The 15,032-nt window shown below is 37.2% G+C and overlaps 1 protein-coding gene across 13 annotated transcripts in view; it reads right to left on the bottom strand.

Annotated features, from left to right (window-relative positions):
* Positions 1–1,403: 1,403 nt before the first annotated feature.
* Positions 1,404–15,032, bottom strand: part of PPFIA2 (PTPRF interacting protein alpha 2) — a 335,497-nt gene continuing 321,868 nt past the window's right edge. For 11 of the 13 annotated variants that reach the window (XM_040558388.1, XM_040558395.1, XM_040558421.1 and 8 more), the window contains 8 exons: positions 14,489–14,518; positions 11,947–12,122; positions 10,998–11,095; positions 8,904–9,079; positions 8,741–8,809; positions 7,621–7,780; positions 5,932–6,024; positions 1,404–2,252 (listed from right to left, as the gene is read on the bottom strand). In XM_040558388.1, the coding sequence (XP_040414322.1) occupies positions 5,966–6,024; positions 7,621–7,780; positions 8,741–8,809; positions 8,904–9,079; positions 10,998–11,095; positions 11,947–12,122; positions 14,489–14,518 (768 nt within the window). In that variant the 3' untranslated portion in view covers positions 1,404–2,252; positions 5,932–5,965. Of the gene's footprint in view, positions 5,089–5,931; positions 6,025–7,620; positions 7,781–8,740; positions 8,810–8,903; positions 9,080–10,997; positions 11,096–11,946; positions 12,123–14,488; positions 14,519–15,032 lie in introns of all 13 variants that reach the window. The other 2 variants (XM_040558390.1, XM_040558404.1) reach the window with 2 other exon arrangements.

The following is a 15,032-nucleotide window of genomic DNA, read 5'->3' as shown; positions in this document are numbered from 1 at the left end:
CGACTGTGGATCAGAGCCCAGCATAGCCACAATTTCTAGCTGGTAAGAGTAGAGCTGTGGCTGTGCTTTGGATATACTAGGAGTTTTGATATGTTAGGCTGAGATCAAAAAAGAAGTCATAATAGCACATTTATTTTATTTATTGTATTTTTTTAAATATATGTTTAATTCTTCTGGCCTGTTTTTTCTACTGTGGAAATAAGTAGGGGGTACTCCCAAGGCAGTATTCCTAGAGCTTCATTTGGAGATCTTGCTCGCTCTTTTCCCTAACACAGCTCATTTCCTTCTGCCCCCACGCCACCGAATTTGAGTGTGGGCTGTGACTGGAAATGTACACTGGAAAAGAAATTCTGGAAAATTGGAACTGGAGTTTATGAGAAGTGTATACAAATGATACCACAAACAGTGCAAAGGGTGTTTGCATTGCTTTACTTGGTGACATTCTGGATTAAACTAATCCAAAATACGGCTGAGGGTGGAGAAGGAGCATCAGCAGCAAGGTCAGGTAAGCCCCACAAGCTGTATGTAGAAGAGCTGTCTGTGTCTGCTGTCTCTTTACAGCTCTGTTCTACCCAAAGCCATCCAATCGGATGCATCAGCAAGTTCCGTGCTCCCTCTCGTGGCAGATTCTGACCAGAAAATTCATCGTAACTCATACCTGTTAGTGGCAAAATGTGCTTCTGCTTAGCCATGACAAGTACATGACATCCAAACTATTTTAATGCTACTATGTACCAAGCTTAATAGACTTATAAACACAAATAGCACTGAATTCTTTTTTATTGACATTGGGGGAGAAAAATCTTTCACCATCTGATTGACTGAAGTTTGCCAAATGAAAATAGACAAAACAAATGTTTATGTACGTGCAAACATGGCAGATCAAACTGCTAAAAGAAATAACTAAAAGACAGGTCTTGAGCTAAGATCAAGCAGCAGAAAAATAGCAAATAGGTAAATGACTATTAAGTAGGTCTTACTTTGAAACTTCCCATTTAAACAAAGAATAAACAACAATAACACCACCAAATAAAGCCACAGCAGGTAATATTTGCTCTTCTAAACTTTTATACACTATATATTAATCACTCTGTCTTTCAGTTATTTCCTCTGATAAAACAGACTTGTGTGAAGTCTCAGCAAGGCCATCTTGGCTAAAAGCAGAACATTAGACAGGAGCCTGTCTAATGCCCTGTTATGATGAAGAAATGGTGGGGTTTGGCTTCTCTTTTCTTTCATTTTCTTTGTGGAATATATTTGGAAACGTGAGAATCGCACTCTATTCATTCTATGCAATTATTAGATTTAATTTTCCAATGCTGGCTGGTGTCTGAATATCCTGGAACAAAAAGGTGGCTCTTGGTAAAGCAAGATTCTTCTTGGTCCGCAGGTAACATACAAGAAAGTTTTTGTTTTGTTTTGTTTTTTTGTATAAATCCTGTTTTATTAAATTGCATTTTTTTTGCCCTTTTTTTTTTTTTTTTTTTTTTTGTAAACAGTTCTGGGTTTATTTGTGTGATTTTAAGAGGTGAGCCATCATGGTGCTTCTCTATATATATCTAACACTTCCATTTTGTCTTTAAAGGTCCATTTTTGGCTCCAGTTCCAGGTTATGTCATTCTATTATACATCATCAGAGGCAGGTGTTCAGCTTTAAATACTGACAGATTTTACAGTAGGAACATGTTGAAGCTTCTAACTCTGCTAAACATATTCATTTGACTGTTACAATCCAAAAACTGTAAAAATGGTGGAATGGAAAGTTACAAACAGTATTATTGACACTGCATTGTCAAATGTTTGCACTGAGACCCCATGTACCATAGATTTTATTTTTAAAAAATCATATTTATATCCATTTACATAAGACTTACACATTTTTAAAAGAAATACATACACAGTAAATACGTAAATGTCTAGTATTTTACAATAAAACAGATGAAACAATGTAAAAATGAGTGGCTTCATTTGATAAAAGCTTTGGATGTGCACTACTGCCAAATTTCTGATGACGGAGATGCTGGGAGGAAAGGGGGAAGTTGTTTTGTCTTTTTTTTTTTAAGCAATTTAGTTTTAAAAATTTTTATTCTTATTTTGAATTAACCAATACATGAAAGGAACATCAGATCTGTTTGTCTGATAAACCTTTTGTGTTCTCTTCCCTATCACCCTGTTCTTGCAGAGAGTTTTAATGCTCTTTTTCATAAGTAGTGGTAGTGCACTTCAGGTAAAGTAGAAGAAAGAGATGACATCTAAAGGAAAAAATAAACATTAATTAGTAAGGCTTTTTTCATTGTAATTGGATCCAGGATGCAAGGACACTAGAAATATTATAGCACTAAATAAGCTGTTGCACGTTTTCCTGAAAACTGAGCATCTGAGGGAGACATGTATTTGTTCTTTTATTTTAGATCTATAATATAAATCAATTATGCATTTTGATCTTTTAGTAATGTATACTAATTCTTGGTCAAAAACTCTAGTATATGTTCATTTTACAGCTGTTTTCTTTATGTTTTGATTCTGTATTGGTGGTTAGAGTTTCCTGCATCTTTAGACCTTTGCCTCTTCGACACAAGGTCGAACACACATTTTAAGTGTATAGACTATTGATGTACGCTGTGATTGTCCTTGTTCACTACAGCTTGACAGCATTTACCTTTTTTACCCTGATGATTTCTTTGCCGTGGACCAGCTGTTTCCAGATTACCATTCACATCTTTCTGAAGCACTTCTTCCCCATGTCTTTACAAATCCTCTTTGGAATCCTTCATTGATGAAGTACACAGTTGATTTACCAAATCCCCCTTGATGTTTCATTAGAAGAAATATGAAACTGTGGCATGTGCTATTGCACCAGCCTGTGGCAATGAAACTGTCGTGGCTGAGCCTTCTGATGTGGTGGTGACAAGTATTTCACAAGACAGAAGTTCAGGGAAAACATACAGCCACCACAGCAGAAAGCTGTACCATCCCATGTGCACTATCTTAAACTTCTTTGCAAGATTAAATGGCTAGGCAACAGTGATATTGAATGTTCTTATATTTATGATCTTGAGAGTATACTCAAACTGGGCCGTGTGGACTATGTTCACATAACTGTTCTGAAAATGTCAGTTCATGTTTTATGTAAACTCATCAGGGTGGTTTCAACAGATGTTTAAAAAATACCTGAAATATGACCTGAAAGCATGTGGATTGAATCCAGTTGTTGTGAAGAAACATCCAGAGACACTGTAAGATTGTACCTGGTTGGTATTGTTGGAATAAGCTATTTTGAAATATGAGGCTTTGACATTTTCTGTAAGAAATGTGAGTAGCAAAGTACAAGAATTCTGCAGCCTGTCATCACAGACCATCTCATTGTTTCACATGCAACCCATTTGCAGCTCTCTTTTTAGTCTGCTCTACACACGCATAATGTTTTTTTTACTATTCTAAGAATTCTCTTATATTGCTATCGTGCAACAACAGCTCACCAAACTAGCCTTCTCCTCTGCTGCCTGCTTAGAATCAGTCCCACATGCAAATACTTTAATCACAGTAGTAACAGGACTACTTATGTATTTTAGGCAAGGTGTTGCAAACCTGTGTCTCAGTCTGACCTGGATCTGAAAAATTTCAGGAGATGTTATAATGAATAATCTCTTTTCTACAAGTATCAATCAGTTCTTTCCCTGAAGAAACTGTTGCTCAGGAAATGTGATTGCAAATTCTGAAAAGACTTCTGTGGTCCTTCAACAACTTCAAATAAATTCAGGTCATTGGTTTAAGTTTTAATGTCTGATATAATAATGAAGGAAATATTTTCCCTGTATAATTTTTATATAATTTACTGAAATTCCAAACTATTTTAACTTGGTATCCAACCTGGGTGATATCTTGGAAATTGCACTGATAAACAGTGAATGTACTAAAGTTCTAGTTGACACCATCTTGTCGCTTCTCTAAAAGGACTTTAAGGTAGTTTAAAAGAAATAGCAGTACATTCCTTTCAGTCATCCTCATATATCAATCTTTATAATTTATATCTAAATTAGCTCTAAATTCTGATAGAACTCTCAAGTGTTTAAGATCAGTATGTAATCAGCACAGTGGCCAAGCTACAAGCTCCGATGTGATACATATATCACTGATACTTGGAACACTTGAAATACTTGATCTGCTCCTATAGAATTTGAAGATAATTTGTGTAGCTTGTATAACTTTGTAAACATCTTTTTGCTCAAAATACCTAACTCCAATATGCATACAGTGCCAACAAAGTTTCACCACTTTACTTTGGTTTTTAGATTACTATTTTAGACAATTACTGAAGAATAAACACCTTAGAAAACTGTAAGTTAATTTTTAGTAATACATACATTTTCAATATCTGCCCTTGTTGCACTATTCAGACCTGTTGGAAAATATTGTCTTACGTGCCTGGCCTATATTTGGCCTATTAGATTGCTCAGCATTCGAACTTACTTTCTTCGTCGTTGCTTTCAACATTCCAAGTCTGAAGCATATAGGAGAAAAGATGCACATCTCTGCTATCAGTTTCTGCCTCCACCAAACTCATTGGGAGTATTGTCATTGACTTTATTGACATAACATAAAGTAAGCCCTAATCTATACACACATATATTTAAAAAAGATTGATATAGTTTGTGCTCCATCATCAGCTTTGTAGGACCAGCTTGCCTATTTTAGAAAAAAAAAAAAATCTATGCATATTTTTTAGTGGTGGCTTGAAGTTTCTTTTTGTAACTACATGACAATTTTATACACCTGCAGTCTTCTGAGATCTATGAAGTAAGGCTGATGCCATCAGCAGAATTCCTGAGCAATCTACATTTCGCAATGGTAACGTTTGCTGTTCATTAATGGTCTTTGAATATGCCCAGAATTAGTAAAATCATGATGGTCCCAAGCCTCTCCAGACTGAAGATCTAAAAATGGACTTTGTTGGGTAAAAACTAGGAACAGCAATTCCTTTCTTGCAGATCCTGGCATGTCTTGTCTATAACATGCAACAGCTATCAAAGCATGTTCAATGTGGGGCTTTGGTGCTGTCCAAAAGCACTTTCCAACTCCTCTGAGTAACTAAATGGAAAAAAAAAAAAGCCTCTGTTACTGAGAAAATATTAGCATGAAATGGTGCCATATTGATGAAAGCGCTCATCATGTTAGTCTTTCCTGCAAAACTTGTGATGCAGCAGCAAACAGTATTTTTCTGCAGAACTCTGGAAGGATAACATTCATAGCCATATTTAAAAGAGAAGTGGTGAGAAATGAAACATGAACTCTGGTACTAGATTTGATCTAAAGCTGCATCCAGCTCAGAATATCTTTTCTTTACCACTGGTCATTTCTGAGTGATTTGGGAAGCATGAGATTTTCTGTAATAGATAACTTTGGAAGATTTTCTGTATAGGGGACGTTCTGTCCTAGTTTTATTCAGTTATCTGATGTTCTAAATGAATCCATATCTCTCATTAAAAGAAAATAAATAAATAAATAAATAAATAAATCTCTTATGCTTTACTAGATTTTTTCCCTCTCTTGAGCTCCTGGTAGAACTATTTCAAGTTCTCATAAAGTAAATTCAGTGCCCTGTGCTCTCTCTCTCCCCCCTGTTCTAGCTCTAAGTTTGAGAGCACACAAGTGTGTTATGCTTGGTGAGCTATCATCTGAAGAGAAGTTGCCTGTAAACTGTCTCATCTGCTAAGGTGGCACCAGCAGAGAGAACCTGCTACTTGAGATATGGAAGGAATGGCGTAGTGTCTCCTGGACTGAGCTTGAGGCTGTTGTCTTGATCAAGTGGCCACCTTAGTGAGTCTAAGTTAGGTCCTCTGCTCCAAGCTGACTCTTGCTTGAATAATGCCAAAGAATACTGGGTGTAGTGTACATAAAGAGGTTTCATGATGGCCCCTTATGAATACTCACAACAATTCAGTGCTGGCTTCTTTGCTAGGCCTTGTCAGCATGAGTATGTGCGAACTGTTGAGCTGTCTAACCTCTGCAGTCGTGATGAAGCAACTGCAAATTGCAAGAAAAAAAGAAACAAACCAGAACTTCTTTAGAATCATGAAGAAAATAAACCAGTCTGTTTCCCACTGGAAGGATGGCTGTTAAACTGCTCTGTGACTTTCTCTGACATGATCTGGGCATGGTGCAGTGCAGAACTCATTCAAAGTCTCTTCATGTCTGGTGTACTGTTGAATCTGCCTTCCTTAAGTAAGAAAATGTTATTTTATCGGAAGCCCTAACAATGTACTTGTCATGATGTTTAAATACCACAGTGTTCTCATCACTGGAAGATAGGAAGCCAAATTCTGGATGAAGATGTAGGTCCTCAGAGCTACCTACTTTTAAGTCTACTGAGTTCTGGACCCAGCTCAATAATAAACCGTCTGGAAGATCTGCACTAAATCACTAAATCTCCTCTGTGCCCTAGTTCCCCATCTGTAAAATGGGAATAGTATCTTCTACTTTATAGTAAGGCTAAAAGATGAAGTCTATGAATGTTTGTAATGTTCTTAGCTACTACAGTAATGTGGGCCATGGAAATGCCAAGGAAGCTTGCACCTTTATTTGTGCATGGATTTTGCCTTGGAATGGATTCTTGTCTTATGACTTCAAAACTGCCAAAAAGTGCAGGATTAAAAGCAAAGCGTGCACATGAGCAGTGGAGTCAATGGAATATAGTGATGCAATCAGTAAATTATTCAATCTGTATCTGCAATTATAAAGTAGTATTTTTAAAAGGTGAGTTACTTTGATGGAATTTAGATGGTTGTATTTTCCTGCCAACTTTGTTAAAGAATTACAAAATGTAATCACTACTGTGTGTTACGTTACTGTAATATAAAGCTATTCTTAGACCTAAACTCTCTCATGAGGCAATAAAGAGCAGTATTTGAAATGGGGCAGCCTGTGCACTGGTACTTCTCAGAACTTCTGACGGGTGTACTCACATGTTTTCTGTTGTCCATATACCTGAAGAAATAGCAGCAGTGGGATTTTCCCCTTCTCCCTGCCTTCTTAAAACAATTTAAAAATTCACTTATTTGTTATTTATGATCTGCTTGATACTTTTCAAGTCATTGCTGAATCAGTGCATCTTTTAGAAGTAGAAAGATTTCCAGAGAAAATTAAGATTAGTCTACAGTAACGGAATTAGTATCTGAATTTCAGTATTTGTTAACTGCTGGTTGTAATTAGTTCTTAGCAACTTCAGTTATTTGATGGTTTGAAAGTCAAGTAGGAAAATAAAGATGATAGTCCCTTGTAAGTTCATCCTCCAAAATAAACTCCACCTAGTAGAGAGGTTTATGAGCTGAGAAAGGTACTTAGATACTATATGTAATCCTAGATGCATGTCAGTAAATTAATTCCTCTCTTTCTGAGTGTTTCCTTTGCACCCTGACAGCCTGAAGCAAACACAAAAAAAATCAATAGTATGCCAAGTCAGTGAGTGCTTTTCCATTCCCTAATTTCACTTTCCCAGCCTCCTTATGCTAGGTAGGTGAATTCAGCCGTTCCATTGCAGGGCAAACATGCACTAAAAGTCAATTTAGCATACTAGAATAAACCTCTTGCTTTTCAACCGTAAATGCAGAAATGACTTCATACCGTCAGTTGCCATTTTCCGAGACTGCCCCGATGTCGTGGTTAGTCTGAACCCGGCTGGCAGCGTTTCGGAGGAGCCGGGCATCATGCTGATGCCGTGGACCTCACGTGGAGGGAACTGTCGTCGCCAGGAGGGACCACGTCTGAAGTTCTTGTCGTCGCTCTGTCAAGACACAGAGTTGTATTGGATAAAGCAAAATGAAGTTTGTGATAATCTGGCTGCCTGCTGCCTCTCCCACTGTCAAATTTGTTTCACAGCAAATGCCCTGCTTTCTTGCACTGCATCCAGTAACTACAATTCATTTGAGACACTTGTATAAAAGCAAATGCTTCAGAAATATTAAATGCTAGAGTGGAAAGCTTTCTTTAAGTCGGTGGTTTGATATACTGGAGGATTCTGCTAAAGCAGAACTTAGAAGTTAGTTCTCTTCCAAATACAGTGATTTGTTACTGTATTCGATGCAGTGGTTTGTTGCTGCATTAGGAGGCTTATGTAAAGTGCTAATGAAGAAACACTCATGTATACACAGAATCGTAGGCATATTCATCACATTCTTAAAAGTTTCATTCCTCCTTGAACTTGAACATTTGTTGACAGACTCTTACTTAAGATGAATATTTTACATAGGTGGATTTTAGATTTCCCCAGCTGAGGTAACTGCCTCAAATCCCACTCTAAGATACATTGATTATCTTTAAAGAAATAAGAATAACCCCCCTCAAAAAAAAAAAAAAAAAGAAAGCACTTTTTTCTTTGTTGTTGTCATTATTATTATTATTATTTTTTTAAAAAGGTGTAAGTATCCCAAGTAGTAAGTTGCATAGGCACCCCACACACACCTCCCCACATTCTGATCATTGAATCTTCCACTCCTTTCTGCATTTTAACCCTATGTGAAGTGTTCATCTTAAGGTAAGAGTGCAGAACAAAATTTAGCTCCCCAAATGATACGGATATGTAGCCATACAGAGGTCACTTTAAAAATACCTTGTTTGGTATTTTTTTTAATACCTATAACTGATTCTTTTGAACAGTATGTGAATTAACATGTCTTCATGCATTGCATTCAATGTATATATTTTACTATGATAGTTAATAAATACTTAAAATAAAATTAATTACTTCCTCAAGTCGTCTTTCAGTTCCTAGTGCTAAAAGGTTGTTGTATTCTCTCTCAAGGATCTGACGTGCCTAGAGATACCAAAGTAAAAAATTAAAATGGTAGAAGAGGGATAAATGACAATCGTGGGTACAGATTAACCGGAAGTAGCATAAGCAAACTTGCCTGCGTGTTTTGTGTTGGAATCTGTAATAGTAAAGCTAAACTGCTGTAATCAAAGTTTTCATCCAGTGCTATAAGTGAACCATGTACACCACTTTCTAGAATATTATTTGCATATTCTCGCAGGCCAATAGCTTGTATCCAGCGTATGACTCGATCATTGCTCCACACCAGCACATCTGAAAGGACACAACACTGCTTCAGTCTCCTAGTCACTGATAGCGTCCAAAGTATACAGCTGCATGCATTCATACTGCTTTAATTTAATACGAGGAACAACAGGAAACTATTAATATAGCTTTAATGGCTTCAACATCTCCCAAAACCCCAAAGCGTGGGAATAACTGTGTGGTTTTAGCTACCTTCATGTTAAATGTTTATTCTGAATTGGTTCCGAGGTGCCACCAGAGGGCATCTCCAGAACACAATTCCTCCCACCTCTTCTAGATACCTCGTCTCCGTTTGCTTATCAGGTGTAAGATAGCCTCTGTGACTTGCTGAGAAAAGCACCTCACTTTCAGACAGATGAACTTAAGGCAAGAGAGGAACAGAGAGTAAGAAGCCCAAGAAAGGACAGTGGTGGAATTAACACCCCCAAACTCTTTTCAATTCTTAGGTAAGATTTTACAGTTTAACGGTGCAAGGGCACAGGAGAAATAACAGTTCCTCAAGGCTTCACTTGAGAGTTTTGTATTAAACATTTTGAGAGTTAGGCCAGCACCAACCATTTATAACTTGCCAGAAAGCAAACGAGGAGTTCACAGTTTTAGAGACTAGAATAATTTTTAGTTTTGAAAGCTGGTAGAACTGTTCAGGTCTGTGCCAATTATAAAGCTAAGGCAACAAAATGAGCTTGGAAATCATTTCTGAGGACTTTTCTCTAAAAAAAAAAAGACCCTGTTTGTTAGATTACAAGAAAATCACTCACACTGATCTCTGTACTTGTGAGTGGGAAATGCATTGCTGTGTTTTGTGTTGCTAAGTGATGGGGATTGTTCCTGAACCATTTGCAGAAGTACAGCTAAGGTAGTATTTCCTGGTAGCGGCACTCTCCATCGCCTGGCCAAGAGCATCCCAGACTTTGGGGTCAGGATGTGCTGAAACACAGCATGGCAGCCAGGGATCAGCGAGACCAAATCCTGCTCGGGACCATGTCTAGCTGACTGATGCCCGGCAGGGTGGACTAGATGGGGGTTATTACCCTTCTCCTGAAGCAACTGAAGCAATGCCAGGACCTGAGACCAATAACCAAATCCCCGTGGGAGCCTCCAGCCCTGCCTGCTCAAGCAGCCTGGCACTGGTGCCTCTGTGCCCAACTTCCAGGTCTCTGAGCAAAAGAGCACGTTCCCTGCAGCCATTCACCCTTCTATTTCCTCCCTTTAAGCTCTTCTAACCAGTGTTGTGCTTGAAAGGTGTTAACTTTCAGTCTCAAGAGCTGGAAATGCTTAAAGGAATCAAAGAATTCGCTTCTGACAATGGGAGAAAACAACAACCCTAATTGCTACGTAAAAAAATGAACTGTGCAGTGAGGCAGCAACTGCTCTAGGGAGCTTTGCACAGAACATACTTTTAAACCAGCTGCTAGATTTTCCAATAAGGTCAGTTCTGTTAGGAGCTATTCCTATATTTATCAAGCAGCTGCCTCAGTGGCCACCCCTCCAAGCAACCTTTTCTGTGGTGCACGTTGTGAAGTAAGAAATCAAGGGCAAATTCAAAAAGCTTCAAAAAGCAGGAGCATAGTGTTAGGACCCTGAGTGCTCCAATGTCCCAGTGTTGCTCCCGCGGGTCCCAGTGAGCTGCAGGCTGTTTGGCCTTCTTCTGAGACTGAAAGAGGCTAGGATAAAGTCTGTCACCAAAATCCATTTTAGCAAAAGGAAGATACTAAACCACATTTCAGAACTGCAGACCCGATTTAGCAAAGTACTTAACTGTGCCTAATTTAGGGAGATGTTCTGTGTTCTGAAGGCAGCTGGATTTATGCAAGTTTTATTTAAAGCACATGCTTAAATGCTTTGCTAAGATGGCATGCCAAGGGGTTAATAGTGTGAAGCTTCAAAAGAACAAACATTCTCAGTATTCATTCCCAGGAGCTATCACCTTTTATTTCATGCTGACTCATTTCTCTTCGCTTTTCCAGTTCTTTTCTATCATAATTCAACCTCTTTAAACACATGATTCCATATTGCAAGCTTGTTCTGTTATTTGAAGAGAAACATTTACAGAGTTAATAAAGAAAATTTTGAAGATGGGAACATATTTAGGATGTATTTCCTGCATGTCACATGAGGTGTTTTATGATGCTAATGTAGTAAATCTTGAGGCAAGAGAGAAAAGTGAAATCATTAAAAAAAATCCACAGACTTTAAAAATGAAATGGACAAAAACAAAATGAAAATGTTTGAATATATGTTCTAGTGTAAGAAACCCCAAACATTAAAAATTGTATTCAGAAAAGGTAAGCCCTAGGGAGCTCACTGAAATGATTTGTCAAATCAGTCCTCAAAAGGTGTCAAATCAGACAGTAAATTTAACAAAATCCACTTCTTGTCACATAAACATCATTTCCCCTAAAGTCTAAATGCCTTTATTTCTATATTTCCAGTTTAGCTTCCTGGCTATATTCCTAGCTAACCTGAGCAACTGTCAATTTGCTGGTACTGTTAACAGCCTTTAAGTGCTACACAAAATAATTTTTCATTACTGCGAGATCTCAGGGCTTCAGATGTTAGTCTGCCATTTTCTGATACTTTAGACTGCTTAATAAATTATTAGTGGTTCTGTATTGTCAAGGCTTTATTTATACATTAATGGTTCCCTGCTCATTATGAAATGATCCATACAAGTATCTTAGTTATGAGAGAGAATTGTGATGCTGTAGCTATTACTAAAGGATTACCTCTGTTCACTTTTCTGAGACTTAACACACACTTTTAGCTGTAGTTTTCCAAGCCAGAACAACAAATAGCCAGTGCTGTTATTCTGTGCAGCACTGAGCACTGCATCACACACGAGAGGCTTTATACATGCAGTCTTTATGCAAACATACCGATGAAAGCTGTCCACCATTTTTAAGTGCACACGCAGATCTTTCTTCGTCAGATGGTCTAACATCCTTGCATCGACCAGGCACTCCATAAAATAACTGCGGTACTGAGGTAAACCAAGACTGGGGAGCCATTCGTTACCTATCCATTCGTGGTTCATATCACCATACGCCAGTGTCTACACAAAAATTAAAAGTAAAGAAAAAAAAGGAGAGATCATTTCTTAAGTTTGTTCATGGTTGCACCACAGACTGAAGAGTATATATCAGTATACTCTGGTTCTAGTTAGACTTCCTAGTTCAGAAAATCTGTCTAAAGGAAAAAAAAATCAATTTTTTCATTGTATCGATGTTTGAGTTGTTAGCCACTGTGAGATATTTGTTACTAAAAGCAATGCTTTGCATTTTTCATCTTTTTTTCTATCTTTGCAAAATTTGAATAATATTTAAATTAATTAAATTAAATATTTTAATTAATCATTGTAACACAAAATCATAGTTTCAATTTTGAATTTTAAATGCTTGCAAACATATTACTCAACCAAAATATGTTTGTTTAATGGTCTTACCAGCTTTCAATTAAACTTCTGGATTATTCTGTTAATCAGATATTTTCAGCTGTGCCCAGCTTAAACCAAAGTGCATCATATACAGAGCTCAATAAATGAATTCTTTAAAACAGGAGCAAGCCAAATTCCTTATAGAAGCTAGGCCTGAAGCTACTATACTACATAGCTGAGATTTCAAGAGGGCGATGAAAAATAAATGTGAAACAAACATATGAATGTTGAGATTTTTTTATATGGTTTGCATAATGAAGTTAAAAAATAGACACATTTTATATCATACTAATGTCAATTATTTCAGCACTATTGCAATTTAACAGAAAAAAAAGAACACATAAATTGCAAGATTAACACCTCCCTAAGAGGGTGGTTTTCAAAACTGATTTTCAAGTCTAACAATATATATATATATTTTTTTTTGGTATGTCTCCTGTCATAGACAAAAGGATAACACAATGCAAGCTAGGTATACTTTCTGTGGGGAAAAATACAGTCCTCTCATCTCTCATTCTTGTTGAGGTTTTGAAGAGAAGAGGAATGCCATAAGTAAAGACAATAAGATTGTGTGTTATCTATTATACAGAGACAGAAGGAAATTTAAGAATTTAAATATTTGATAGTCCAACTAAGAAGAAAAATATTATTCCTTATTATACAAGACAATCTGTAGACTGATACTTGAGTATGATTTATACAATTGTGCCTCTGATTTTTTCTAAAAACATCTGGTGTAATTTTAGAAATGTTGACTCTCTAACTCGGCATATTTTATTAGCCTATTCTCAAAACTGAGGATAATCTTTTCTTGGTTTAGCTGGGAGGTAGAATCTATCTCTAAAATATCTCTAAAATGTATCCAGCTGGGAATACTTAGACTTTCTGTGTCTCTGTGGATTTACCAAGCAAAAATCATGGGCATAATAGGATGTGGGAATATAAGGAAAAGACCTAACATGTTTACCTCTATGACCGTGCTGGTGCCACTAAAGGACATGGCCTAGTGACAAGACTTGGTAGGTCAGGTTGCTGGTTGGATGATCTTGAAAGTCTTTTCCAAACTACATGATTCTCTGATTCCACTGTATATGCCCTGATGCAGGGACACTGCCAAGCATCCCTATCTGCCATGATGCAAAAACCTTTTCCCATCCTGTGATTCCCCACATGGCAGCGGGTCACCACACAGGGCCTGACTCAGAGCTGGGTTTTTGGTCTCCATTCAAACCATGGCTGCTGCTCCTTCATTTTGTACCACATGCTACTCCAGGATAAAAACGAACAGAAAAAAAACACAATCAAACAACAAACCCAGGACAGGTAGAGTTAGGTCTGCAGAAGGGAGTTTTAGAATGTGTGGACTAGAAACAACCCCCTCATCTATAATTCCTTTGAGACTTTGAGGCTTTGCTGTAAGTAGAGAGAGTGAGACTGCACACGTCTGTTCATATTCAGAGGACAACAATCCTCCAAGTGGAATGCATGGGCAGAGTCTCCTCTATTAATGTGACTGGCAAATGCTTTATGCTGGCATTTGGGCCAAATGCCCTCATTCTTTCGGAATATTTTGGGCCATCAAACTACTTGCCTTCTGGATATCAAGATACTTGCAGCTATTTATTTTGGATACTTTAATCCTTGATGCTTTAATCCTGGGAGTTTAACAAAGTAGCTGGGCATGTAAAATAAAAGACTGTGTTGAGGACCCTGAAAACACTGTGTTTGATATGCTAACTGCAATTTCTTTTAAGAAAAATATTTATAGCATGTACAGAGGTGTTTTTGTCTTTGTATTGAAGAATACCAAATGTACACATTACAATTCACTCATGAGATACTACCACAATACCAAAATGTACAAATTATAGTTCACTCATGAGATACTACCACTATACCATACTCCTTTTTGCCTACTGATACTGGGTTAATTATGTTATTGTTAACTTTTCATTCAAAAAAATAATAATGTGAAAGAGTCATACCTGAGCCCAGCTGCCTTCTTCAGACTCTTTCTGTGTTATCAGCAGGAAGCAATTAGTAAAGCAGGTAAAAAGACAATAAAAATGAGTTATAAAGAAGATGTGTTTTTCATGCATATGATAAACTTACTACAAATGAAAACATACATGTAGAATGTGCTCATAAATATTGGAATTCAAGTCACCAGCAATGCCCTGGGATGAGCTATCTGAAGAATTACAAGACTAAAACTATAAAATTTTAGTAGGGCAAATCTAACTCTTTTCAAGATAGAAAATCTTTACAGCTTGGTGAAACTTTACAGCATTATCTCAAACACTTTGTATGGTTTCACAACCAAAACACAATCATTTACTTCTCAAAATTGGATATTATAAATGTCATTTTCCATTGCCAGTTAGATCTCACAACGTTCACAATACAAAGCTGTGTTCTTGTGAATGGATTGAAAAGTACTTTCCACACTGTAATTTTATGGCAAAAAATAAATTGCTCTGGCAGACCAGTTAAACAGGATCAACTCTACTTCTGGCTGATTGAGTGTTG

Source organism: Cygnus olor, chromosome 1 (assembly GCF_009769625.2).
Source record: "Cygnus olor isolate bCygOlo1 chromosome 1, bCygOlo1.pri.v2, whole genome shotgun sequence".
Classification (NCBI taxonomy): Eukaryota; Metazoa; Chordata; class Aves; order Anseriformes; family Anatidae; genus Cygnus; species Cygnus olor.
Note: the sequence above shows the minus strand (reverse complement) of the source record. Positions and strands in the feature narration are given on the sequence as shown.